The sequence below is a fragment of the Pipistrellus hanaki genome (genome assembly GCF_964339955.1).
Source record: "Pipistrellus hanaki genome assembly, chromosome: 18".
Classification (NCBI taxonomy): Eukaryota; Metazoa; Chordata; class Mammalia; order Chiroptera; family Vespertilionidae; genus Pipistrellus; species Pipistrellus hanaki.
Window position 1 is genome coordinate 5,556,811 of NC_140520.1, and position 26,054 is coordinate 5,582,864.

Consider the following 26,054-nt stretch of genomic DNA (forward strand, 5'->3'; position numbering starts at 1 on the left):
AGGCTTAGTGCATTTTTAGGTCGAATGGTCCGGAAAGAAGAGGTTGAACCCAGTAGACGAGAAGGGGGCTTTTGTAAGGTGGAGGAGAACTAAAGAGCAAGCGAGACTTTTCCTGTCCTCAAGTTTAAATAACACTGACCCAACTCGCCTTTGTGCCCTGAGATCTTCCTGACCTTCTTATCAGCTCTTGACTTTCTCCCCTGGGGCTGTTCTCCGCAGAGTCAGCACTGGCTCCCTCAAAATCCCCGAGCCCCACCCCCGATTGCCTAAGAGCCGGAGAGAGTTGGAAGGAGCACAGGGCGGTGAGTGGCTTGGGAACGAACTGTGCCAGGTGCTCCCGCAACAAGACCCTGCTAGCTCCACGCACAGCCACCCCAGTGGCAGGCTTCCCTGAAAAACACGAAGCCTTGGGAACTCCTCCTGAGCCACCGACATGCCTTTGGGAGCAACTTTTTCTAGAACGGTCCCTTTTCCTCTCTCCAGTTTGCACAAGCATCAATCCCGGGACCTTGCTCCAAGTGCCTCCTCTCACCGTAATAAGGGAGAAGGCAGTGGGTGGTTCCCTCAGCTCTTATGCTGTGCATTTCACATGCATAGGCCACAACTTCCAATGCTTACAGATGACTTAATACATTCGTTGGCATGTTGAAGCAACCCTGGGGCGAATACTCGGGGGTATTCATGATACTCATGGACTAGGTGAATCCTTTTTTTTTTTTTTTTTTTTTTAATTATATATTTTATTGATTTTTTACAGAGAGGAAGAGAGAGGGATAGAGAGAAACATCGATGAGAATCATTGATCAGCTGCCTCTTGCACACCCCCTACTGGGGATGTGCCTGCAACCAAGGTACATGCCCTTGACCAGAATTGAACCTGGGACCTTTCAGTCCACAGGCCGATGCTCTATCCACTGAGCCAAACCGGTTTCAGCTGAATCCTTTTTTAAAATCCGCATGAGAAGACCTGTGGGGTAGATATTATACCCACTGCACAGATGAGATTGCTGCCCAGAGCGTTTCAGGCAGGAATCGAGTTCACATAAGTAATAAACATGGAAGCTGAGCTTTTAACCACAGTTTTCATAAAAAAAACAACAAAACAAAACAAAACAAAACAAAACAAAAAAAACTAAAAAAAAAACTTACAAAAATTTAAAAATGTAACCAGCGCAAGCACGAGGCTTTTAACCTGGGGGCCTTGGGCAGGGGGTGTACGCTCACTAAAGGAGTGCACTGTACCCAGAGCTTCCTGCTGGGACCAGGGTGGCCTCAGATGTGGATGGAGCCAGAGGCTCGGGGGAGGGGTGAGTGAGCAGGGTGGGCTCCAGGGAGATGCTCTGGGCCGAGAGCACGGGAAGAAGCAGGCTGAATGCTAATTCCCGAGGAAAGAGGCCTCTGACCTGCGCGCCGGGCTCCTGGGCGGTGGGCAGCTTTGTAATTGCACGAACGTCCGGGTCCCGGAGCAGAGGGTGACCGGGAGGTGACCGGACAGCCCGGGATGGGCTTTTCTGAAGGGCACTCCTCCCCCATCTGCCAGGGGGAGTCACAGGCAGGTCAGCGGCCCCTGGAGGACCTGCCGCCCCGGTCACTGCGGGTCAGCAGGGGAGGAAGCTCCCTGGGCCGCTCATTAGTGTGTCTTCCTTTGATCTTAATAGGATTAGGTGAGACAGGCACGGCCAGCTGTCAGGAAACGACCGGCTAATGGAGCCATGCCGCCCTCCCTGTGTATTCCTTATCCGCACGGCCCTTCCCCTAATACCTTCGTGAGGATTCGTGTGGGAAGGGGTGTGGGCATGGCAGTGGCATCTTAAGTAATTCATACACGTCAGTTATGTTTTCCCATCTCCTGCCTCCCTGCTGGTCCCGTCCATGTGCGTGCAGTCGTAGCAAAAACCATCGCCAGCGAAGGGTCTGGGGCCTCAGGACAGGAGTGCCCCTTTAAGAACCCTGTCTGCACCATTTGGGTTCCCAGGCAGCTGGGGAGGCCTCGCTGGCTTGTCTGTCCTGCATGGTGGCCCGGAGCAGGCCTGCCCGTAGTGCAGAGTGCGGGCGGGGAGACCCAACAAGGAATGAAGGCTTTAGGCCAGGGGTCTTCAAACTACGGCCCGCGGGCCACATGCGGCCCGCAGAGGAGTCTGATCCGGCCTGCCAGGTTTTTTGGGCAGTGAGCGCAGCCGAGGTGTTACAGTAGGAATTAGTAGTTCATATAGTCCGGTCCTCCAGCTCTCTGAGGGACCGTGATCTGGCCCCCACTTTAAAAAGTTTGAGGACCCCTGCTTTAGGCCGTGCACCTTCTGGTCCCAGTGGTGGAGTGCTCCCCTCCTCCCATCGCCACACAGAGCGGCAGCTAAGTCATGGAGCAATGACCTGGAGAAGCATAGGAGGACCCGCTGGAGGAACACTGAGAACTAAGGATAGAAAGGAGCAGCCTCACCAAGATTGCTTTTCAATGCAAAGATGTGAGGCTGAGTGGTTGGCGTTGCCAGCTCAGTGCTGAGCTCTGCCCTCCCATGGTGCAGCCCCCGGAGCTGCTCAGCCGGGGCCTCCCTCTGTCCTCGCCCAGGGAGGGGCTCCCTCGGTATCCACCTTCCAGAAGTGCTGGGCGAGGCTTCACGGGGAGAGGGCATCCGTAGAGCATCGGCCCAGGGTCTGGCTCCGTGTGTGCCCTGAAGAGACGCTCACTGTCGTCATGGCCACCACCATCAGGACTGGGGATCTGGGCGGGTGCGGGAGGCGAGCCGGAACCCGCAGAGGCAGGGCCCGGGCTGCAGGCGCCCAAGGCCCACGGCGATGCTGTGGTCCGTGCATGCGGCCGGCTCCCAAGGTCCTAGCTTGTAATGCTCTTAGGAAAGTTAATGGTGCGTGGATTCCTGCGCTCGGCTGCCCTGGATCTTGATCCGGGCTCCGCTGTTTACAGCGCTGGGACTTGGCACCAGTCACCTGGCCCCTCTGAACCCTAACTTCCTGTTCTGGATCCACCGGAGAGGACTAGTGTGAGGCTTACATGAGTTAACATACAGGAAGCTCTCAGAACAGGGCCCGGCACATGGTAAGCGCTAGACTAGGTTTAGCTAGCATTACTTATTTCTATTTTTTTTAAAAATTATTTACTGATCCGTGGGAGACAGGAAAGGAGAGAGAAACAGTGGATGTGAGAGCACAACACTGAGCAGCGGCCTCCTGCCCACCCACACCGGGGATGGAGCCGCCCCCGGGCAGGTGCCCTGACCGGGAATCGAACCGTGACCTCCTGGTTCATATAGGTCGACGCTCAACCAGTTGAGCCACACCAGCCAGGGCAAGCTAGCGTTGCTTTGTAAAGTGAAATCTCTTCAGTTACCCTGAGACAATGCTAGGAGAGTTTCCTCCGCAGAGATAATGACAGCATTGAAAAGGCCGTGGATAAATGTTGAAAGATGCTGACAGCGGGCGGGCCGGTGGCTCAGCAGCCTCAGGGGGAGAAGCTGGGCACAGCTGGGCACCATCCAGCTCACACTGCAGGAGGCAGCCGGCAAGGTCTCAGCCCAGCAGTTTAGAAGTGAAAGCAAACAAGCCATTTACATTTGTTTTTATCCTTTGGAAATTAAGAAAATGGGTTGTTATTGAGGCTAGCAGTTCTTTTTTTTTTTAATGCTTACTTTTCAGATGAGTGTATCTAAACAATGAAAATCACCATCTGTAAATATTGGTGAGTCTACACCAGTGTTGTTAATTTTCCCCCCCAGACTTCAAGAACAATGAATAAGAGAGTCTCAACCCACAGCAACGTAGAATACAGAAATGTTTATAAGGTGATATCCTGATATGTTTGGCAAGAATCTTCAAGTGAAAATCGTTTGTCTCTCAGATCAGCTGCTCAGAGCGAAATCGAAACAATCGGAGATCCATTTAGGATTCGTAAGAGCTGAATCGGAGCATCAGTATTTGCTCGGATTCTGGAAGGAAATTTGCTGGGACAAGAAGGCAAGGCGAAGTAAAATACTAGCACATTGGCATTTTTCTGAAACAATTTTTTTTGGAAACACTCTTTTTTAGAAACACTTTTTTGGGCAATTGCCTTGAATCATATTGCATGTAATTCTGTCACTTTCTAACTTGAATATCTTTGCTGAAGGAGCTTATACAGTCATGGTTTTGGTTTTGATTTTTACTTTTTTTTTTTTTTCCAATCCAAATCTAGAGTTCAAAAATCTAGAGAAAGTTCAAGCTTAGAGAGAGGTCCCCGAAGACCCAGAGGTATTTTCAAAGCCCTTCCGATGGAATAGTATGCACATTTATTTTATTGAGAGTGATATTTGTTTTCTGTCAGAAATACTTGAATTAGCACAGTGTATTTAACTTTTTTATTAGTAGAGTTTTTTTTTAATAAGCCAAATTTATACAATGCTGTTCAACCATGTAAAATTTACTATGTTAAAATTCCATTTGAGTAGTCACACATGGGAAGTATATTTTAATTTGGCATTGGTAATTGCCACCTCCCCAGAGGTTTCCAATGAGTCTCCACTAACCAGATGCACTACAGTAACACATCTCAATGATAAATGCATCCATTGGCTTCATCAATAGTTTAAAGCAGTGATTCTCAGCCGCAAGAATGTTTAAAACATTCGATACCTGACGATTTTCCCCTTAGATTGCCAAGTGAAAAAATGACAGCAGCCAACACCACAATAGCCATCCTGTGTGAATGAATCAAATCATATCTATTGTTTTGGTCAGATCGGCAAAAAAATAAAATAAAATAAAATAAAAAAATATTTTTTTGGTGTGCCGCGGAATTTCAGTAATCTGTGTGCACCGTGAGTTGAAGAAGGTTGAAAATCACTTGTTTGCACACTGGCTACTGCAGGTATCTTTAAAAGATGAGCTCCCAGCACATATCCAACATGATCAGGTTCATAGAGAACAAGACGTGGGAACCCCGGGGAAGCTTCGGGAAGGCCCAGCAGCCTTCGCAGCCTGGGCAGCTGTGTGCAGTCCCTGCTGTACGTCCTGGGGGTGGGGGTGGGGGCAGTCCCTGCAGCTAATTGGCGTCTGGCGGGTTCTGAGCTCACGGCTCCCTGCCAGCATTTCAGCTGGTAATCCGGTGAGTTAGAAACTTTCCGCTTCCTTTCCTGGCCCCTGGCTCACATGCCCTCTGCCCTTCTCTACCCGTCAGGGGCACAGGTCCCCCTCCTGCGAGCCCTTCTCTCTGCAGCGGAGGCTGATCTCTTAGTGAATATGCCTGTGAGAACCTCATCACAGGACCTGTCAGTCTGGTGGATGTGGCCTTGTTAGCACCCGTGGCCTTGAGTAAGATCCGCTGAGCTCTCGGTGCCGGAGTGGCGTAGGAAAGATGACTCTTGGGTCCCCAAACCATGGATCATCGAGGAGCAGCCGCTCCTGGGCTCTGGGCGTGCTCAGTGGTAGCTGGTGCCCCGTGACCGCATCTCTCTGGTTCCTCTTTATCACCCTATCGGAATCCCTTAGGGAAAAATCCAAATTGCTGAGAATAAAAACTGAGACGGTATTATTCTGTGCATGTTTTTTGAGCGACTCTAATGTCTCAGCCTTAACTATAACTTAAAAAAAAACAAACCCAATTTGTCATATTTTAAAATATACTTTTATAATGCTTTATTGATTTTTAGAGAGAGGGGGAAGGAGAGGAATAGAAAGAAACATTGATGAGAGAGAAACATCATTAATTGGTTGCCTCCTGCCCGCCCACCCGCCATCTGGGGTCAAGCCTACAACCCAGGCATGTGTCCTGGTTGGGAATTGAACTGGTGACCTCTTGGCTCATAGGTCAACGCTCAAGCCCTGAGCCGCACCGGCAGGGCACACTATAACTGGAGGAAGGGGATAGGTGCATGTGCGGATATTAATTCGTGGACAGCCTCACTTTGTTCAGGGGACTCAGTGTGCTGAAAACAGCAGCACATTTTTAAAGAAAACGACACAATCACTTTAAATACTGGGCTCTGGTTTTAAAATTTCAGGGCTACGCCGTGGGGGCAGTTAGTCAGCTTATGAATTTAAATTTCCCTTGCTTTCCGAGCTGTTTAATTCTTTGCTTATGGGCGCATAATGACTTGAAAATCGAAACAATTATTGTTCATTTAGGAGGAAAAACACTTCTCGCAGCCTGTCTGGAGGCTGCCAACTTGACTCTTCTTGGCAGATGCGCGGGGAAGTGGGTTATTCCTGAGCCCCAGAGAGAGAGGCAGATCTGGGCGAGAACCGCAGTCCTCAGGGCCTGGAGGGGATTGGCAGGCGGTACCTGTGCTCAGCAAATGGCCCTCACTGGCCACCAGATCGGTACCAGCAGAGTCAGTCAAGAAGTACATTTTGAAAACATGTTTATAAAATGATCTTTTAAGTCTTTGTTCTTTGATGAAGAACATTGACACGGCCTTCCAAGTACCCACCAGGCATTTATTGAGACTGTTGGAGACCAAGCCCCCTAGGAACTGTGTCAGTGGCCTGACTCAAGCTTCTTGGCCTGTGAAGATTGCATTGGATGGGGGAGGAGACAAAAGAACGACATCCGGTTTACATCCAATGCAGTCATTGCTGTAACAGTCATTCAAAGGGTGGTGGAAGCCGGTGGAATGGGCAAGGCCAAAGCCCCCTTAGCTGTGGGCAGTGCCAGGGAAGGGTCCTCCAGCCAGCACCCCTCAGGGCCTAGCACAGAAAAGTGTCTTCCCAGGGGGAGGAGAGACAGCCTTTTTTTTTTTTTAATGCATTTTTTTTTATTGATTTCATAGAGGGAGAGAGATAGAAGCATCAGTGAAGAGAGAGAATCATTGATCGGCTGCCTCCTGCACGCCTCCGAGCCTGCAAACCCCCCCCGCCGAGCTTGCAACCTGGGCATGTGCCCTTACCAGGAATGGAACTGTGACCTCCTGGTTGACTCTCAACCACTGAGCCACACCGGCGAGACAGCCTTTTCTTGCACACATGTGCCACCTGCCTGCCAAGTGTGCCCAGAGGGGGCTCATTCTAAGTTGCATGCAGGTGCAGTTGACGAGGGGCAGGCTGGTGGCTGGTGACCTGTGACCGGAATGTCACGGTAGGTGACTGCTGCACCATGCATGTGTTTAAGGTCAAGACAGGGAGTTGTGGACTGAATTTTGCAGAAAAACCAGGGTACCGTTGAAGGTTTTGAGCAACAAGAACAAAAAAACGGTCACTGAAAACTAGATAAAAGAAACATGTTAACTGTGTAAAATTTAGAGAAGCCAAACATTTTTTCAATGTTGCACACCTTCACAGAACTCCTGCTAACATGGGGGCGGGTGTCTTCACAGACTGGGAAAGAAAGAAAGAAAGAAAGAAAGAAAGAAAGGAAGGAAGGAAGGAAGGAAGGAAAGAAAGAAAGAAAGAAAGAAAGAAAGAAAGAAAGAAAGAAAGAACACTGCTTTGTAACCTGCTTCTCCCTTCTCAACATGTTTGAACACGATTCTGCGTCGTTAGGCCGTCTCCTGTAACATTATTTTTAAGTTTCAGCTCACTGTGCAGGGATAAGGCAATGCCCTCGATTTTATGTAACTGATTTGCTATTGCTGTGCATTTCGATCGCTTCCAATGCTTTTCATATCATCAGCGACTGGCATGAATGTTTGAAGGATCATCCTAATTATGTTGTGTAAATTAACTTTTCATTGTTATTTAAAATTCCATGAATTTTTATAATTTTAATGAGAGCACGTTCTAAAGTCCCATTTTTTTTTATAGAAAAAAACGATCTCGCCCACATCATTACACAGACGGGAGTCATGTGACCAAGCTCGCTCCGTACCAGGGCTTTCTCCCCCCGAGGCTCCCTCCTCTGCGCCCCTGACAAGTTCTTCTTGCCTCATGCTCCCGTAGTTCTTACAGCATTGGTACCATAACACTCATGATGCTTTGTAACAATTGCCTGTATATCATTCCCTTTTTCTCTGCTGGATTTTAAGGACACACTGAGTTGTTGATCACTTCCATTCTAAGCACAAAGTAAACATTTGCAAGATTAAAAAAAAATATTTTTTATTGATTTCAGAGAGGAAGGGTGAGGGAGAGAGAGATAGAAACATCAATGATGAGAATCATGGATCGGCTGCCTCCTGCACGCCCCACGCTGGAGATTGAGCCCGCAGTCCGGGCATGTGCCCTGACCGGGAATGGAACTGTGACCTCCTGGTTCATAGGTTGACACTCCACCACTGAGCCATGCCAGCCAAGCCATTTGCAATATTAAAAAAATAATAATAACAAATGCAGGGATATAAGGATGCCTTAGGAAAAGATGAAGGTACAGAAGCTAAAAGTGCTAACAAACAAATGACCTCCCAGGTGGCTTTGCAGCCCGTGTGGGGGGGGGGGGGTCTCCTGGGGGGTAGGGGGGGCAGGAGGAGATAGATGCAGAGTGAGTTTCGGGGTCCGAGGGAAGCATGCGGCACGGGTCTCGTGCGTTTCTGTGTCTCTGGGAGGAGGGACATGGCTGTCTAGGAGAACTGGCACATGAGTTCGTTTCTTTCCTAGTTCCCTTGTTTTCAAGCCAAGGGAGCTGCCTCTTCCAAACGCCTTCCCACTCGTCATCATTAAGATGAAATGACAGTTATGCAACTCAGCCCAGCAAAGGAGCCCACACCACGTGTGGCCCCCAGAGAGAGGAGTCCCGGGCAGTGCCGCTGTGCCAAGAGCAAGAGCCACGCGGTGGGTGAGAGAAAGGCACGCAGGGCCAGTCTCAGGACAAAGACGTCACGAAGAATTAAGTTCTCGTGCCTAAAACTTACTACTATTATTACGTGTGATCGCCAGAAAGGAGAAGGAAAGAAAACAGCCTAGGACAGTGGTCGGCAAACTCATGAGTCCACAGAGCCAAATATCAACATTACAATGATTGACATTTCTTTGGAGAGCCACATTTTTAAAACTTAAACTTCTTCTAATGCCACTTCTTCAACATAGACTCGCCCAGGCTGTGGTATTTTGTGGAAGAGCCACCCTCAAGGGGCCAAAGAGCCGCAGGTGGCCCGAGAGCCGCAGTTTGCCGACCACAGGCCTAGGAAATTTGAAATTCTGCTCAGGAGTAATAAAAAAAAAAATAAAAAAAAAAAAAAAAAAAAGGATTCTTACTTTTCGGCCATGACCTGATAGATGTGGAATCTGCTCATGAATGTCACCTTCGTACGTATCCACCTCGCCTTTGTCAGATGGCTTTGTTTCCTGAGCTGACGTCCTCCTTTCATTACTTGGGATGTAGACGTGACTGTCTTCCCTGAGAACGTGCGGTAGGAGAGGCTGAGGCTGAGGCTGGAGGTCAGGCCTGGATGTGGGTGACACTGGCTCATGTCCCCCTCTCTGGGGACAGTCGCTGAGGGCATCATAGCGGGACCGTGCCAGGTGGCGAGAGGAGAGGGGACAAGGCACGTTCTCTGTCAGTGGGACTCCGTTCACTGCCATTCATGGCATTTCAGTCCGCAAATCCCGACCCCGTGCAGCCGTGAGAGTGGAAATGAAGTTCAGAGTGGCAACGGCACGTTTCAGGGAAAACAAGTTGTCTTTGCCAACTTACGCACACCGCAAACACTGCTTAGTGTGCGATTCTCACGGCCGGCTTGGTAAATTCAGGATACGCCTCTGGTTACGGTTGTTGGAAACCCTTCAAAGCAAGTATTTTCTTAGACAAAGAACCTTTAGATACAGTGGAACCATCCACTTGTGGAGCCTGAGCCTCCTCGCTTCACTGGCATTGACCTTTGCACCTGCAGTGACCTCTGCCCCTGGCTCCATGTCAGCCACCCCTTGGGCCTCGTCACCTCCGGGAGAGGCTCCATGTCTACAACATCGCATCCCAAGATCCGGTTCTCTCAGCCTGCCACACGGACCCTCTGCTGGTCACCCGCTCCCCTCTGTGCCCACTGACTTGTGGAATCAGCTTGGTTTTGTGGCCCAACACTATTGTCTGTGTCCGGACCCACCTGTCAGGGCGCAGCTGGCCGACCTGCAGAACCTGCTGGAGGAGGTCATTCAAGCACAAAGCTTTGTGCCTCTGACTCTGGGGGCGTGGATGCCCCCTCCCTCTGCCTGGCCGATGCCTACTGAACCCTAGAGTCCGTTTCCCACTAAGTCTTCCGAGCTCCCTGGTGTAGGAGCTAATGCTGAGCACTTTCCTAGCGACCTGTCTGTCACCATCACAGCAGCGTCACCCTGGGCGAGAGGGCTGTTCCTCTCTGTCCCTGCCTCTCTGTCCCTGCTGATGCTCAGCTCTTTGAGGGAAGGCACCTTCCTCATCTCGTATCCATTCTTGCATCCTGATTGCCTCTTGTATCTCATGACCCAGTGAAACAACCACCAACCTGTGTAGACAAATCCGTTTTAAGTGTCCGTGGACTCCACCAAGTGTCACACTCCAGGGAGAGGTTCTGTTCCTCGTCCTGGAGGATTCTGTCTTCATTCACGGGCAAGAAACAGGCCAACGAAGCCATCAGACTCTGTCCAGGAGTCCAGGTTTTTCGTGGTATGTAAAGTTCGTGAGGAGTCAAGGCCTGGTTTTGGAATTCAGTGTCGTGTTAGCTTAGGATGCGTGGCCCGCGGGTGTTTTGTGATCCGTGATTGCGTGTGAACCGTGCTAAGTGTCACTGTGAGAGGTGAGGCAGAACAGGAGTCAGGCTCGGGCGCTTTTTCCGTGTGCACTCCTGTTTTTACCAGGGACCCTATCTTCCGGATGGTTCACGACTTCTTGGCACAATTTCTTATTATTTTAACATTTTCTATTTTTCTTTGTAGTCAGCAGTTTACATTTCAATAATCATCACTTTCATATTTTTTATTATACCCGTGGGATGTAAGCTCCATTTCATTTTACTATTTTTCAGATAATTAGAAGCAACGGTATGTCGAACCATTTAAATAGCGATGGATACTAAATCTGAACATGTTGAAACCATAGCATAATTTTTATTTATTTATTTATTTTTCCTTTTCATTACCATAGTTTTTTTTTTATTTGTTTTTTTTTAATAAAACTTTTTAATTTGTCCATTACAGTTGGCATATAATGTGAGTTTCCGGCACAGACCTAGGGACCAGGCACCTATGTCACTTGGGAGGCAGTGAGAGAGCGTGTGAAAGGAGCAGGGCAGCCGAGCAGACGTCGGGGGGAAGCTCTTTGGGCCTCTGCAGAGTGCAGGTCGGACCACACTCCACGGAGAAGAGCTGTCGACGGTTTTCTTTGGGCAAGACAGACAGAGTCTGCTATTGGTGTAAGGGGCGCCATCTCGTAACACCTGGCGGGGCGATGTGCCAAGAAGGACGTGGGATTTCAGCCCCCCCGCACCTGAGGCCCCGGGCGGGCGGGTGTGGCAATCGCGAACGTGTCCCAGCTGCTCCGGAGCTGAATGGGGCTGAAGGGCGCTGCCCTGATCGGATGGATAAGAAGGCCTCGGCAAAGTCCTGCTTTCTCCCCTGCGGGCCGATTGTTGGGAAGGGAGTCTGGAAGACTTCGTTAAATGTTTGCTGGAACCTTCCGTGGGGATGTGGGATCTTTCCTATGTAACTGGGCCATCGGCAACTCAGTGTCAGGCCTCTTCCTTTCTGTATCCATGCAGCCTTTTCTGCTGGGGACAGTTTCTCCAGAGCCCAGCGTTAGAATAAGACATTCTGAAGTGTTGCCCAGCCGGCGTGGCTTGGTGGTTGAGTGTCAACCTATGAACCAGGAGGTCATTGGTTCGATTCCCGGTCAGGGCATTTGCCCGGGTCTTGGGCTCCATCCCCAGTGTGGGGGCGTACAGGAGGTAGCCGATCAGTGATTCTCTCTCATCATTTATGTTTCTATCTCTCCCTCTCCCTTCCTCTCTGAAATGTGTGTGTGTGTGTGTGTGTGTATTAATTTTTGAGTGTCGTTAGCAATGGCTAAGGTCCACGAAGGTCCCACAGCCACACGCTCATGGTCTTGTGCAGGGGGCAGCAGTTTCACTGCCCAATGAGAAGGCGGCTGTGCGGTGATATTGTTGGTGCCATTAGGTCCTCCTGCGGTGGACGCTCTCAGCAGTGAAACTCTGCACGAAGACCTTTGTCGCACCTTCAGGAACCACAGAGACCAGGAGGCAGCTGCATTCCTGGTCTTTGTTGATGCCATTGTCTTCCACACGCCCCCTGTCCTGGCTCTGCTTTGCAAGCCTGCCTTTGAGCCCGAAGGATTACTCCACATAAATGTCTCAAGCGTGGCTCCGGCACATCCATCGCCGCTTTGCTTTTGAATTACGAAGCTCACCTTAAGACGCGGGCCTTACGCGGGCACCGCGCTGCCTGCAGATGGGGAGCCGGGGCGTGGGGGGAGGGGGGGGAAGGTGATAGCAGAGAGGATGGAGGGGATGAAAAAATGGTTCTTTCCCATTAAACCAGACCTGATGTTGTTCTCTGTGAAGCAGGCAGTAGGTGGAAGAGAAATACCTTCTTGCCCACAGACAGGCTGATGGCGAGGGCAAGGGGAAGTGTGGAGGGGATGGGGGTGTGCATACGGGTCCTACTGCATCGGCATCTCGGGTGGGACTCATGCCACGGTGGTGGCTGCAGATGCTTACGGGGATGCCGGGCTAGGAAACCCTTCTGTGAGTGATGGCTCTGTGAAACCTGTTTGGCTCAGTGGATAGAGCGTCGGTCTGCGGACTGGAAGGTACCAGGTTCAATTCTGGTCAAGGGCATGTACCTTGGTTGTGGACACATCCCTGGTGGGGGGGTGTGCAGGAGGTAGCTGGTTGATGGTTCTCTCTCATCAGTGTTTCTAGCTCTCTATCCCTCTCTCTTCCTCTCTGTAAAAGATCAATAATATATATATATATATACACACACACACACACACACACACACACACACACACACACACATATATATACTTATATGAAGGCTTTCCCTTAAAAAAAAACAAAAACCCACACCTTGGGCTTCCCGCATCCTCCTCTCCTCCACTTCAACGCTGTGCTCTTCCTTGCAGGGTTGCCGAAGATGCAGGTCATCAGGAGCTACGCCGGGACGCCGCCCCCCGCGCCCCACGAGGGGCCCCCGCTCCACATCCAGGCCGGGGACACGGTGGAGCTCCTGCGGGGTGACGCGCACAGCCTGTTCTGGCAGGTACGGTCTCAGGGGCGCCCGTGGACGGGAGGGGCGGCCAGGCACCGCGTGGGGGGAAGCTGGTCCTTACTAACCTTCCTCACGTGGACCGATGCCAGGTGGCAGTGAACGTGAGCACACGCCGGCCGCCCTCCCAAGGTGAGGCTCCGGCTCAGGCTGTCCTGGCCGGCGGGGCGCTGGGTCTGTGGAGGGTCCCCGGTCAGTCCCTGCTCTGTGGGCCGTGATGCCGTGACGGCTGCCTCACGCGTCTCGGGACCCAGGCGTGTCCCATGTCCTCCAGGGAGGGTGCTGATTTTTCCATCTGTCCGGCTTCTTACTTGTTGGGGCGGAATGATGACTTCTGATCGTCTCACACGCGGGCCTGGAGGCCACAGCCTCTCCGTACCACGCGGTGCTGCTGCCTCCTCCTTCTTAGACATCATCGTTTGTCCTTCTGCTCAGTGGATAGGAGCACAAAGCCTCTGAGGGCAGAATGATGGCTTGGGAGCTCTCAGGAGGACTGAGAACTGGTCGATGACAGCGCGTGCGTGTCCGATGGGGGAGGGTGTGTGACAGGAGCAGGGGCAGCTCATGTCAGGACAGAGAAACACAATTAGCACGTCTGTTTCAGGCCGGCGAGGGCGTATTGAGTGTCAGCCCCATCTCCGCCGCTCAGACACGGCTCGCACTCCGTTACCAACTCCGACATCAGGTCTCCCGTCTCTGGAAAGACTGTTCACGCGTGCTGGCGCTAGCGATGTGTTTGAGCGTTCAGAGGCATGTTAAAAGCTCATGTGCGTTTCCGGCAAAGTGGTGGCACGAGTGGGGATTGTCCCACGGTTCCCTCTAAGCCAGTCAGAGAGATCGGCGCAAACAGGCGCTCTTCTCTGCTCTTGATCGAAAGGAGCTGGGGACGAGGAAGGACGGCTGGTTCAGGCCAGGCTTAAATGTCAACACATAAGCCCCTTCCAGGGAGCGGACTGCAGTTGGTCTGGCTGAACCCAGGCGGGATCATGTGTCTAGAACCCCAGACCCATTTACTGCGAGCCACTGACTAGCTGACAAACCCATTAGTAAGGTCCCATGGTAGTTATGGCCATTAGCCCCCAGCTCACCGGTTAGTTAGTCACTGGTAATAAACCATCTCATTAAGTGTAGCTACAAAACGTGGTGTTACAACAAAGGCAGTGCTTTGGCTCCGATAATTACCAGACAAAGGGTACGTTTTCAAAGAACTAGGATGCAATTAACGTGTACTTGGCCACAGCCTTCATACTGAACTTGACTGACTTGTTTTCTTGGGTTCACAAGGCACCTTGAGAACTTGCAATGCCCCCGGGCTGTCATGATACAGAATCAGGTTTCGTTTTGTGGTCGGTACCTGTGGCAGGCCCCCGTAGGAAACTGGCCCGAGTGTGGTCTTACCAATGGAATGTTCTAGAACGACGGACTCTTTCCTCCTGTGTGGAGAATGCTGCTGGTTGGACCCCTTTGGAGTCAGTGAGTCTGCAGGAGTCCACACGCATCACTTTGCCAGCTCGTGCTCACAGAAGACGGGTGCCTCATGGTCTGCATCCTGCAGGAGCGACTCCTGCGCTGAGCTTCTTAAAACTGGCTTTGGAGCAGGGAGTGCCTCAGCACCGCTCTCGCCTGCTGCCCCGATGGTTCTCCTCATTTGAGGTTGCTGGAATCTCCACCAGAAGAGCGGGGGTTGGGGGGGGGGGGAGGGAGGGGGAAGGCTTGTCTTCCCTGGGCTGGGAGATAGGAGAGCGCAGCTCACTTTGCTGAGGGTCAGTCACCAACCAGCAGAATCAAGTTCAGGAGATGCTAAAACCCCTGGCGGCCTCGGCTTTATCCTCTGCAAAAGGCAGAATAAAATAAATAACGTGCTCATTACTGCTATGGAACAAAAGCTGTCATGGACACAAGAGTTCGATCGCAGTGCTCTTAAACGAATCTTCTCTCTGTCAATCCACTTATCATCCATCCAAATACTAATAACATGCCTGCTATGTGTCCACCGCTGTGTTTCATACTGGCAGGACCCCCAACAAGACCACTGGTATCCAACCTCTTGGTCTTCACGATCTGAGGAATGACCAGAGCTCACCAATGATGAGATTTGTTTCTGTTCTAAGTTTCTGGTAGGGCGTTTGTCAATCACATCGTCACCTGTATATCTAGCGGTAAACCTGTGGAGAAGAACCTAGATGAGTTATTGGGATGGTACAGTGGCTTGGCGTTGACATTTAAACATGGCTTTTGTCCTGGTCACGTGCTTTGGAAATGTTCAAGAAATGATGCTTTGCTAACTAAACTGTTCTCCCCTTTGTTTTTTTTTTCAAGTGAGTCACTTCCCACATTAGTGTAGAAAGTCGAATATTGTTGTAGACGGACACGTTTTCTGAATACTCTGTCCAAAGAATGCAAATCCTCCTCCTCTGTCTATCAGGAACTTTCTCTGAATAGCTATCAATCTCGTCTTATTATTATAACCACAGTAATTTCCAGTGCTATTGAAGTGGTGGGCTCTCTGCGGTCTTATTGTAACTTCTTTCCAACAATGAGCTGCCAATTAGCTGTAAAACGGTCTCTGTCACATCTTTGCATTGAGGAGACTTATTTGGCACCGTTTTCTTTCTCCTTTGTTCTCTTCTCTCTCCTTGAAAGTTCTGTGACATTGTCTACAAGTGAAGTGAGGAGAGGAGAGGAAACGGGCCAGTTAGGGCAGTTGCCCAGTTCCGTCATGAGGCATCCTTTGGACTGAGTGTGACAACGTGTAGAACAATCCTGATCCTGTCGCTGACTGAGGATAAACCTGCTGCTTTCAGGTTGTTCACAAGGACTTAGTCATGAAGGAGAACATGCTTCATGATGAAAGAGATTGTTCAGATAAGAAGCTTCATTTTCCCAGGAAAAAAATACAGATTATCAGGGGTGGGGGTAGGGGATAGGGGGGAGAGAATGAGGGAGGGAGGGAGGGAGAGAGAGAGAGAGAGAGAGAGAGAGAGAGAGAGAGAGACAGGCAAATGTAAAATCATGCCATGTCATGTATGGTTTCTATACAGTAGAGTGCTTCATATGTGTTTTCTTCTTAGAATTAAGCTTTCTAACTGTGAGGGGTTTTATTGGCTCCACTGTCATTGATGAATGCCCAGTGTCCCACGGGGAGGATTTTGTAAGCTAGTTGGGACCAAAAGGCAATTACAAGCGGTAGAACTGTAATCATGGTGTCAAAAAATGTATTTTTATCCACTGTGAGACTTAAGTAACCTAGAAAGTAGTCATGACTCTTCACACTTGCAGACCAGGCATCCACATGGCCTTGACACCAAGAGGTGAACATGTGTCTGCACACATTCTGATGAGTGCACAGACAACCACGCAGAGGGCAGATTCGCTCCGTGGTTTTAAGAGGCCAAGTGCCTCCATCTATAGGATGGCATTTGCGGAATTAGAATCAGGCTCTCCCCAGACTTCCGGTCCCTTCCCCTCATCCCAGGCATTAGGCGATCCTCCTGTGCTCCGGAGGGTTGTTCGTAACGGCTCCACCTCTGAGGGAAGCACACCTTTCCAGCAGTCTCATTCTGCTTTGGTGGAACCGTCAGGAATCAGAACCTGGCTTTGTGCAGCAGTGTGCTGCGTTAAACATTTTTGTAAGTCTTGGCCTCAAAGAAAAGAATGGAAAGTCAGCAAATAGGCTGAGCTTTTGGAGAGTCTCAGGAGGAAGGACTCACCCTGCGTACACTGATTCCAGAGGCCAGGAGCCCGTGGGAGGGGCGGGGGTGGGGGTGGGGGTAGGGGCAGTGCTTGTCTTGGCCCAGGCAACAAGGTGTTAAACTCCACTCTCCCACGTCTTCGCCCACAAGACTCTGGTCCCCAGTGCGGCAAGGTGACCCCTGTCTTCTGTCACCTTGTCCAGGATTTCTGCTGCATTTCGTGTTCAAACAAACAACAGCCTTCTTCTTCTTCTTTTTTTTTTTAATAGATGTGTTTTTCTCACTTTAACCCGGGGGGGGGGAGTTGGGGGCGGGGAATGAAGGGTTCCTGGGAGGAGTCTTTTCCAGAAGAGGCATGTTTTCTCAGTCCTCAGTCATGGATGTATGTTTTGCCTCCTGCCTGAAATGTCTTTCTACCTGTATTCTCTCAGCTGCGTCCTTCTTGATCATGGAGGCTCAGCTCAGTTCTGCACCTTCTCTGAGCCAGAGAGGCTTCCATCAGACCCCCCACTGCGCTGTACCCCAGTGGCCTGTTCACCCTTCTCCCTGCCTGGTTAGAGGACTCGGGAGAGCTGAGACCCCAGCTTCCGTCTCTCTATCTCTAGCCCTTAGACGGAAGTAGGCAGCCGGTCCACGCGCTTAGAACCGATCACTGTTCAGAGCTGCTATTTTCAGAACATGTTCTTTACAGGTTTTCACATTCGCTGTTTATTAACTCAAGTTACTCTCCGTGTTGTTATTTGAGAGACCATTAAAATATTCACTCATCCCATCAGATCTAAATGCATTTCAGTTCCCTTGGGACAGTCTGCAAGCCATTTAACCTTGTGGCCTCAAATTCCTCACCAATAAAATGGGGATTTGAACACGTAAATGACACACAAGGGTGGGGTAAGAAATCATAGGACGTAAACCTGAAAGAAAATGGAAAAGGAGAAAGAGTAAATGTCTGTGTGATAGCTGGTGACTTTGAAAGCCATGCTTCCTTTTCCAGAGGTGGGAAAATGATTGCCAGGTTGGTTTTTAATTTTTTTTTTTTAAATTTCATCTTTCCATTTATAATTCCAAGAGTTTCATACATAGAAGACCACTCTACCCTCCCTATCCCTGTACTCAATTTTTAAAATTCTTTGTTCAGGTGTTAAACATTCTTTTTTATAATTAGACATAAAAGCACAAGCGAGGCATTCTTAAGGAAATAGTTGTCAATGAACAGGCTGAAATCCTGAGCCCAACCCTTCATGGACCGTGAAGAAGAAAGAGGGGGACAGAAGGACAGACAGGTTTACAAGAAGCAAACTGCCCAGGGACTGGTTTGCTAATGTGTGGACTCAACTGAACTGTTGGTGTTTTGTGCAGGAACTTTAGGCAACCGGACCCTCCCTCGGGTCTTGACCCAGCCCCTCCTGGGGGCCAGGAAGTGGGGGGGGGGGGGTGAGTAGGTCCTTCCTCCCAGGACCTCTCTCTGCAACCTTCATAGTCAAGTCACATCCAAGGATTCTTTGCTTTGCCCTTGATCCGGAGGAGACCTTTCTAGTCCCTTCTGGACCACGCAAGACTATGAGCTACAATACAATCTGCTAAGACTACGTCATTGTTTTCTCCTGATCTAAAAGCCAAGTGTCCGGCTGCACCAGAGTCAGCGGCCAGTGAAAACATGAGAGCAATAGCTTCACAAAGGTCAGAGCCCTCCTGCGGGGACGGCGTTATCAGGGAGCCAGCATCTCTGGGAACCGGGCCTTCCCAGCTCATATTCCTGCCCAGGGCATTTCTGTGTGAAATCCCGAACCTGGTTTTTGCTGGAGCACAGCTTCAAGGTGCTCCTCAGTTGACCTTGGCTCTGCTTCTCCACTGCCTCTCACCGCGTGCCTGCCTCCGGGGTGAACTCGGGGGAGCCGGGCAGCGTGGGGTGGTGGCTGCGGGGTGAGCTGCTCTGGGAAAGGCTTCATCAGGAGACCTTGGTTTGACCAGGTGTGTACCTGAGACACACGCGATCCATCAGGGCCCGGTTACAGGAAAGCCGGAGAGGGCAGAGGTGCCTGTTGGAGGACGAGGGCCGGGAGAGAGGCTCAGGGAGATGATGGACAGAAGGACAGGCTGGAGGGAACATCTCCCCGGGGTGATTGCCAGCTGGCCCTGACTGAACAGATCATCCATGGAGCTGGTGGGAATGCTTCCAAGTGGACAGACGGCATGCTTTCCGGGACTTGGCGAGGCTCCCGACAAAGTGGGCGAGGTCCTGATTGTTTACCCTCAAGACGGACACTCTGGTTAGCAGTTCTTACTGGTACTGTTCCTGTGCGTGGCCCAGGGCACAATGCAGATCACCGTGTGTACCCAGAGGAGGACTCTGCCCTCTACGTCAGACAGGGACGGTCACCTCTTCGCTTCCCAGTAGAGAGGAGCATTGTTTGGGGAAGTGCTGAGGAGTTCTGTGGCGGCCCCTTTTCTTCCGTTATCTTATCACCACGGACGCTAGGGTCTGCCGTGATAAAAAGTTTGCTGCAATCACAGGATCCCTCCACTGGGGCCATCGGCCTGCAGGTGCATCTGGCATGACGATTGATTTGATACCACGGGGGTTTCAGTAGAGTGTGCACCTGCCCTTAGAGGCATTGGACAGAATAATTGATCAAATGATAGCGTCCACTGAATTTTAGTGATTCGTGGTCATTTGATTTCCTGAAGAATGCAGGGATGGATGTAATTCCTACCAAGTCAAATCCTGTGTGTCCCGGAAAAGAGAAGACTTCACACGGAGCTAAAATGAAGGTCATCAGGGACCTCAAATGTCCTTATCTTCTATAAAGAAGTGCAACCAGATTAAGAGTGTGTGGGTCAGATGCTTCTTGGAAGCAGGAACTTGCCTGTAGGGCTTGGGGAAGATGCTCAAGTGAGCAAAGAACTTTGGTGGTAAGGGAGACCTCAGAAATGCTTGGGTGTCCATCTGTTATTTCACAGCTGAGGATGTGGAAGCCAAGAGGGTGAAGTGACTGCCCCCAGGCCAGAGGGCCAGGAGTAGAACCCCTGCTCCCTACTCGCCATCCACATCTGATGATTCCTCATCAGAATTTTCCGACCCCCCCCAATTCTGCAACAAACTATGAAGATAACCAAACGAAAGCCAGTCAAGGATGTGGCATCATCTGAGTGAGATCCTTCAAGATAGTAGCTAGGTCTATTCATTTTTAATCCCCTGGTCCCCAGCTTAGTGCCTCAGCCATACTGGGAAGTCAGTACACCTTGCATGGAAGTACTAATTCTGTTCTTGGTAGAAGATCAGATTTTTTAACCATGTCTGATGTTGCTTGAGCATAATGTGTGTCGAGCTGTTCCTCAGAATATTTGCTCTGTGATCATGATGATTAAAACTACCAAATAGGTCTGTCTGGTGCGGCTCAGTGGCTGAGCATCAGCCTATGAACCAGGAGGTCATGGTTTGATTCCCGGTCAGGGCACATATCTGGGTTGTGGGCTCTGTACCTGGTGGGGGAAGGGGGTTATGCAGGAGGCAGTCATCGATGATTCTCTCTCATTATTGATTTTTCTGTATTTTTCTCCCTCTTCCTTCCTCTCTGAAATCAATAAAAATATATTTTAAAAACAAACAAACAAAAAACATACCTCCAAGTATAAGAAAACATTCATTAATAGTTTGCCAGGATTAGAATAACAAATTTCTAGGTTTCAGACTTTTGTGAAGCCGGTGTATTTGGTGTTACATGGCTTCTCTCCAAACAGGATTCCTTCCAAGATGTGGTAGAACTTTGCTCTGCTTCCAGATTGGTGTTAAGTAACCAGGTGGGCTTGGGGTTACCTACAGGCAGAGGGGCTTGCGCTTGCCGAGTTGTTGATCAAATGATAGCATCCACTGAAAAGGGGCAGCTGCAGAACTCCTCAGCACTTGCCTCTGGTTAACAATCAAAGTTATTCTCACCAGGAAAACGCAGTTATAAGATTGGGATTTAGGACTGCGTCCTGGACAGTATCTTACCCAGCAAGCTCCTTCCCTGTGGGAGAAGTCCAGGGATACATGTTTGGATAATAAGGAGAATGTTCCACCGAGTTTCACTCTGCTGTGACATGCATCTCACATGTGGAAATACAGCTTATGGCTTTTTCGTGTTTTTCCCTTAGTGAGCATTTCACAACTTTACATTTTTTTTTTTTTGAGTTTTTGACACTTCCGTCTGCCAAAACTTCAGAGATGCAATCAACACAAACAATTGTGTGTTCGTTGGAAGAAACTTCCACTATCCCTGAGGGATTAGTCCTATATTTCGATGACTTGATATAATTATAATCCCTTACAAATGAAAGATACATTTCATTTCAAAGATGGTAGACGGAGGTGCAAGTGTCTTTTTGTCTTCGTCATTCAGAATTCTGAGCCATGGCAGCCCCTTAGCTACAAATGAACCAGGCTAGTGCTGGTTGATTGTTTTATGTATTGGACAAAAATTAAAGATCCTATTCTCATCTGACTAAGAGACGACAAAAGCTCCTGGCTTACGGCTTAGTTCTGTGTGTGCGTATTTTGGAATTCATTGTAATGACCATTCAGTGTAACCATATGCAATTGTGCTTGGCGCGTTCTCAAGGAAATCGCCAGTGGAAAAATGCACATCTCACTTATCACAGAGGAAGCAATTACGATGGAGGAATGGGCCTCCAAGCAAAGAAGCATTCGGGCATTTGAGATAAAGAAATGGCCTATTTGGAATGCAGTATTTCCTGCTCAGGAGAAAATTCTGGGTCTCTGTTACTCGTGGCTCAGGAAAGCTGCCTAAAAGTAAGGAAGATGGTGGGACTAGACACAGGACCCAGCATTTCTGGTTTAGTAACATGGACAGGCCACCTAATAAATGAGAATTCAGAAGTGAAGCGACCCATTGAGAGTGATTAATAAGTGCATTGTCGGCATCATGGGAAAGAGGTCTTTTTAGCGTTTACTGAATATTTTCACACCTGTTAACTCTTTGACGCTTGTTGCCCTGGTGAGGCACGCATGGCAGATCTTGTCATTACCCTTGCCTGAGGTGCGCCATGTTTTAGGTGGAGCTGGGAGTAGAATGAGCAAATCTGATGGACCTCCCGTCTGACACTGCCTTTCTAAGCTTTCCAGGACCCAGCACTGACAGACATCTGGCCGATGACAGTGGGGGTCACATGGCTGCAGCTATAGGCAGATCACTCTTTACCAACAACCATACAGACAGGGACTATCCTGGTCCTCTCTCCTTTGCCTGTCCTTTGGTTCTGTCGCATGTACTCACAAAACTTATGAGAGTAATTCCAAAAATAGTGCTGTAAGCTATCCATCCATCTACCCACCCACCCACCCATCCATCCTCCCTCCACCTCCTAATCCATCCCTCCACCAAATCTAATCTATCTATCTATCTATCTATCTATCTATCTATCTATCTATCTCTACCTACCTATCCTTCCAGTCAGTAAGCTCATTTGTATATCTGCCTCTATTCCCATCATTCAGGGCCACCCTGTATGTGTTGTTCCCTGCATGGAGCCTCCCACTGTGTCTCTCTGGCAGTCTGAGAGTGACGGGCTGGGTGACAGTTGCTCTGGCCATTACCCAGTGTGATCGATTGCCCAGTAATCTCCCCAGCGCCATCATGCATATGTTGAAAGCGTTTAGGGCATTGCAACTTGGGGGAATTTCCGATCTTTCATAAATAACCACGCATCTGTCCCTTTAATCATGCAGCTTCCCACGTCTGTTTCCAATTGCCCAGCGCCATTCCAGGAGTGCGTTAGCACCCGGCCCCAGTGGCATTATGGGGATAAATGAGCCGCGGGAAAAGCTGCTGTATTTTTCTTAAAGCAATTCTGTCCCCTTTCTACAAAGTCAGGAGCGAAGCAATTTGCAATGAAGATTTCTGTAGGATGTTCTCTGTCCCGGGAAGCCATCGCTGGCTACAGGTTTTAAAAATGCAGTTTTTGACCATCAGTACTTTTCTCCGTACAAGTGGGTCGGAAATATCACTTCTGCCAGCAAATTCAGAATAGTGTTAATTCATTCCGATTCACTGTGGGTCTTACAGAAGAAAAATGAGAAGTAGTTATAACCTGAGTTCAGTTAGAAATAATTGTCTGGTGTGCATTGTATTGATGAGGTTCAGGAATTCAGGGGAAAATTGTTAATAATTTCAGTTTGATATGCTTTCCTGCGGGGAAACAATTTCCTTTTTAGGGAAAAATAGCATTTTTAAAATAAATTCTAATTTAAGATCATTTTGTTCTGGTCTATTCCCATAATGAAGATTATGAAGTCACATCTTTTTTTTTCTCATATACAGCCCATAACCCCATTTCTCAGGTTCTTTCCGAAAGAAAATACTTTCATAGGAATGACCCCACCCGTGCTGCTCCATTTTACAAAAGCGCCATCACTGTAATCTAGAGAACGCCCCGCAGAACAAACACACACAGAGACAGTGCCGCGGGGGATATCAGATGACACGTCCTGTCAAGGAGACGTGTTCAAGCCGACCTTGAAGTTGCGAAGGGACTCGCAAGAACAAAGGTCAGACCGGAGGGTAGCTGAGAGAGTCTCGGGCATTGGAGGAGGCGTAGAAGGGATGGAAAGTGGGTTATCGGACCCAGAACGAGATGCCCGCACAGGCGTGCCACGGGGAGGGAGACGCAGCTGCCCGTCTCCCCCTGCACTCAGTGCCACGCCCCGCGGGCACACAGGGATGCTGCTTCCAGAGGGAGACGGGCTCTGGGCACTTGGTCTTGCTTCTCTTTGTGAAAAGCCACAGACTACGCAGCCTCCAGCCATCACGTGTGACTCATCCGAGGCGCTGAGAAACAGCAGTTGGTAATAGCAAAGCCACATAGGCCCGGTTTCCTAAGAACTGTGTGATGACCCGTTCTGAGGATGGCAGTCTGCTCTGAGGAGAGTTTGTATTTCTGGAAAAGAAAAACAATTTCGAGGTTAGTGCCATGAGATTATTTTTAAAAGAGGAATTTGGCCGAAACCGGTTTGGCTCAGTGGATAGAGCATCGGCTTGTGGACTGAAGGGTCCTGGGCTCCATTCTGGTCAAGGGCACATCCCCAGTTGGAGGTGTGCAGGAGGCAGCTGATCGATGTTTCTCTCTCATCAATGTTTCTAGCTCTCTATCCCTCTCCCTTCCTCTCTGTGAAAAATCAATAAAATATTAAAAATAAAAGAGGAATTTGATCAATGGTCTCCAAGAATACATTCTGAAGTATTTTATTTTGTCTATTTTGTGCGTCAATTTTCCTTATTCTGCTGTTTCTTTCTTCTTTCCTCATTTACAGTGCTGTTTAGGGTTAAGATCCTCTCCTCCAAGGTCATCATTGTTCTCTTCCCTTAATTAGCATCATACTCCTTTTCCCTAAATATGAAAGTCATCGGAAACATCACCTTATGCTGTGCTTTCCATTTCCGCATATCTTGAACTGTCCCTTGTCCTGGAGGAATGTGCTCACGAGTTCTGTTAGCCACACCCATGATAACCATGTACATCGAATCCCTCATTAATTATGGAGCCTGCCTAAGACCAATATGATCTGCTTGGATTAATGACCATGAAATTGAAAAACAGAGTATTGCTTATTGTCCCCCGGTAGGATTGAGAAATGTCAAGTTAACAAAACCGAATGGTGGTTTGGAGAGTCAAGCTTGAATTCTTAGTTTATAATCATGTTCTGAAACCACGTGTAGGGTTTAACGATCTTGAAAGCTCTCTGCTCTTTGCTTCCGTTCCTGAGCCGAGTGAGTTCCCTGCATCGGATGCGCCAGGCTTGAGGACCCCGAGTCACGGCCGTGTCCCTAGTGTTACGAAGTTATCATTTGTGTTAAATTTGTTCTTAATTGGGATTTTTTCCCCCTAATTCAGGGTAGAAATTTAGCCACAGGAGAGGTTGGATTTTTTCCGAGTGACGCTGTCAAGCCTTGCCCATGCGTAAGTATGAGTATTTTATTTCTTCTGTGTTTTTTTTGATGTTGTAATTAATTGTTCAAGGATGTGCAATCAATGCTGGCCTGGTTGCTCATTAATTTTGTCAATATTTCTGGAGCGATCATATTATTGTGTGTTTGAACGCTTTGGCCAGTGCTATTAAAATCCCCCAATTATTATGATTTGATTGTCAGAAAATATTTTTCAAAGGTAGGAGAGTATGGTAAGAAGAAAATTTAACTTAGTGGAATTTGTAAAATTAAATTGTCTACAAGGTTTTAGGAGGATTCTCCAAAGCTACAGATCAGCTGAACTGTACCAATTTCTCTTCTCCCCTCCCTTCCCCCCGCCCCGGTGAGATGGGGGTCTAATCTAGTCCCAGTCACGCTGGGTTACAGAGAGATGTTACACTTGAACTAGTGTGTTGGAAAGCATGCTTCAGCTTGTCACTGCTGTTTACTTAATGGTATAATGACATTTTACGAAATCATCAAGCACATTAGGTTGATACAAGGAGAATCATGAGTATTTACTCAAATATTATTACAGACGACTATAAACTAATATGTGCAGTCTAGTGCTTTATGAGATTTATAAATTTCTGTTTAGGGGTGACATTATTTTATCATCATAATTTGCTGTTTAGGGTGGATTTTTCTGAGGAACATTTAAAGTTCTTGGCTCTAGGTAAATAAATGTTTTTACTAAAATAATGGAGTTGATAGTTTGGGAAAAACAAAACCACCCTTAATCTGTCGTAGTTGCTTTATTTCAGTCCTTCCTGATCTCTATACTGGAGCATCTTTTTTTAAAAAAAAGTATTTTTTTTATTGATTTTAGAGGGAAAGGGAGAGGGATAGAGAGCTAGAAACATCGATGAGAGAGAACTATCGACCAGCTGCCTCCTGCACAACCCCTACCGGGGATGTGCCCACAACCAATGTATATGCACTTGACTGGAATCGAACCTGGGATCCTTCAGTCCGCAGACTGATGCTCTATCCACTGAGCCAAACCAGTTTCGGCATGGGTCACAGTATTTAAATGTTGATAGTTTTAGAGATGTTTGGCTCTTCATCTGCAAGGACAAAAGAGTAACTGCCTACTATGAAACCAGGCATGCTCACATTGGCCACACCTCTGAAATACGATCGCTTTTACTGTTAACCGGAAGTTAAAAGGCCCAGGAATATGCCTTTGTGCGTCCATATTACAGAGTCACATGATTTCATGAAAACTTTCTGAACAAGAGACAACCTGTCTGCACTCCTGGGTTTATCAACTTTGCCCATATAC

The 26,054-nt window shown here is 48.8% G+C and overlaps 1 protein-coding gene across 3 annotated transcripts in view; it reads left to right on the forward strand.

Moving 5' to 3' along the window:
- Positions 1-26,054, forward strand: part of VAV3 (vav guanine nucleotide exchange factor 3) — a 143,527-nt gene that overhangs the window by 99,887 nt on the left and 17,586 nt on the right. For all 3 annotated transcript variants that reach the window (XM_084866071.1, XM_084866069.1, XM_084866070.1), the window contains exons 20-21: positions 12,971-13,107; positions 24,696-24,761. In XM_084866071.1, the coding sequence (XP_084722197.1) occupies positions 12,971-13,107; positions 24,696-24,761 (203 nt within the window). The remainder of the gene's footprint in view (positions 1-12,970; positions 13,108-24,695; positions 24,762-26,054) is intronic.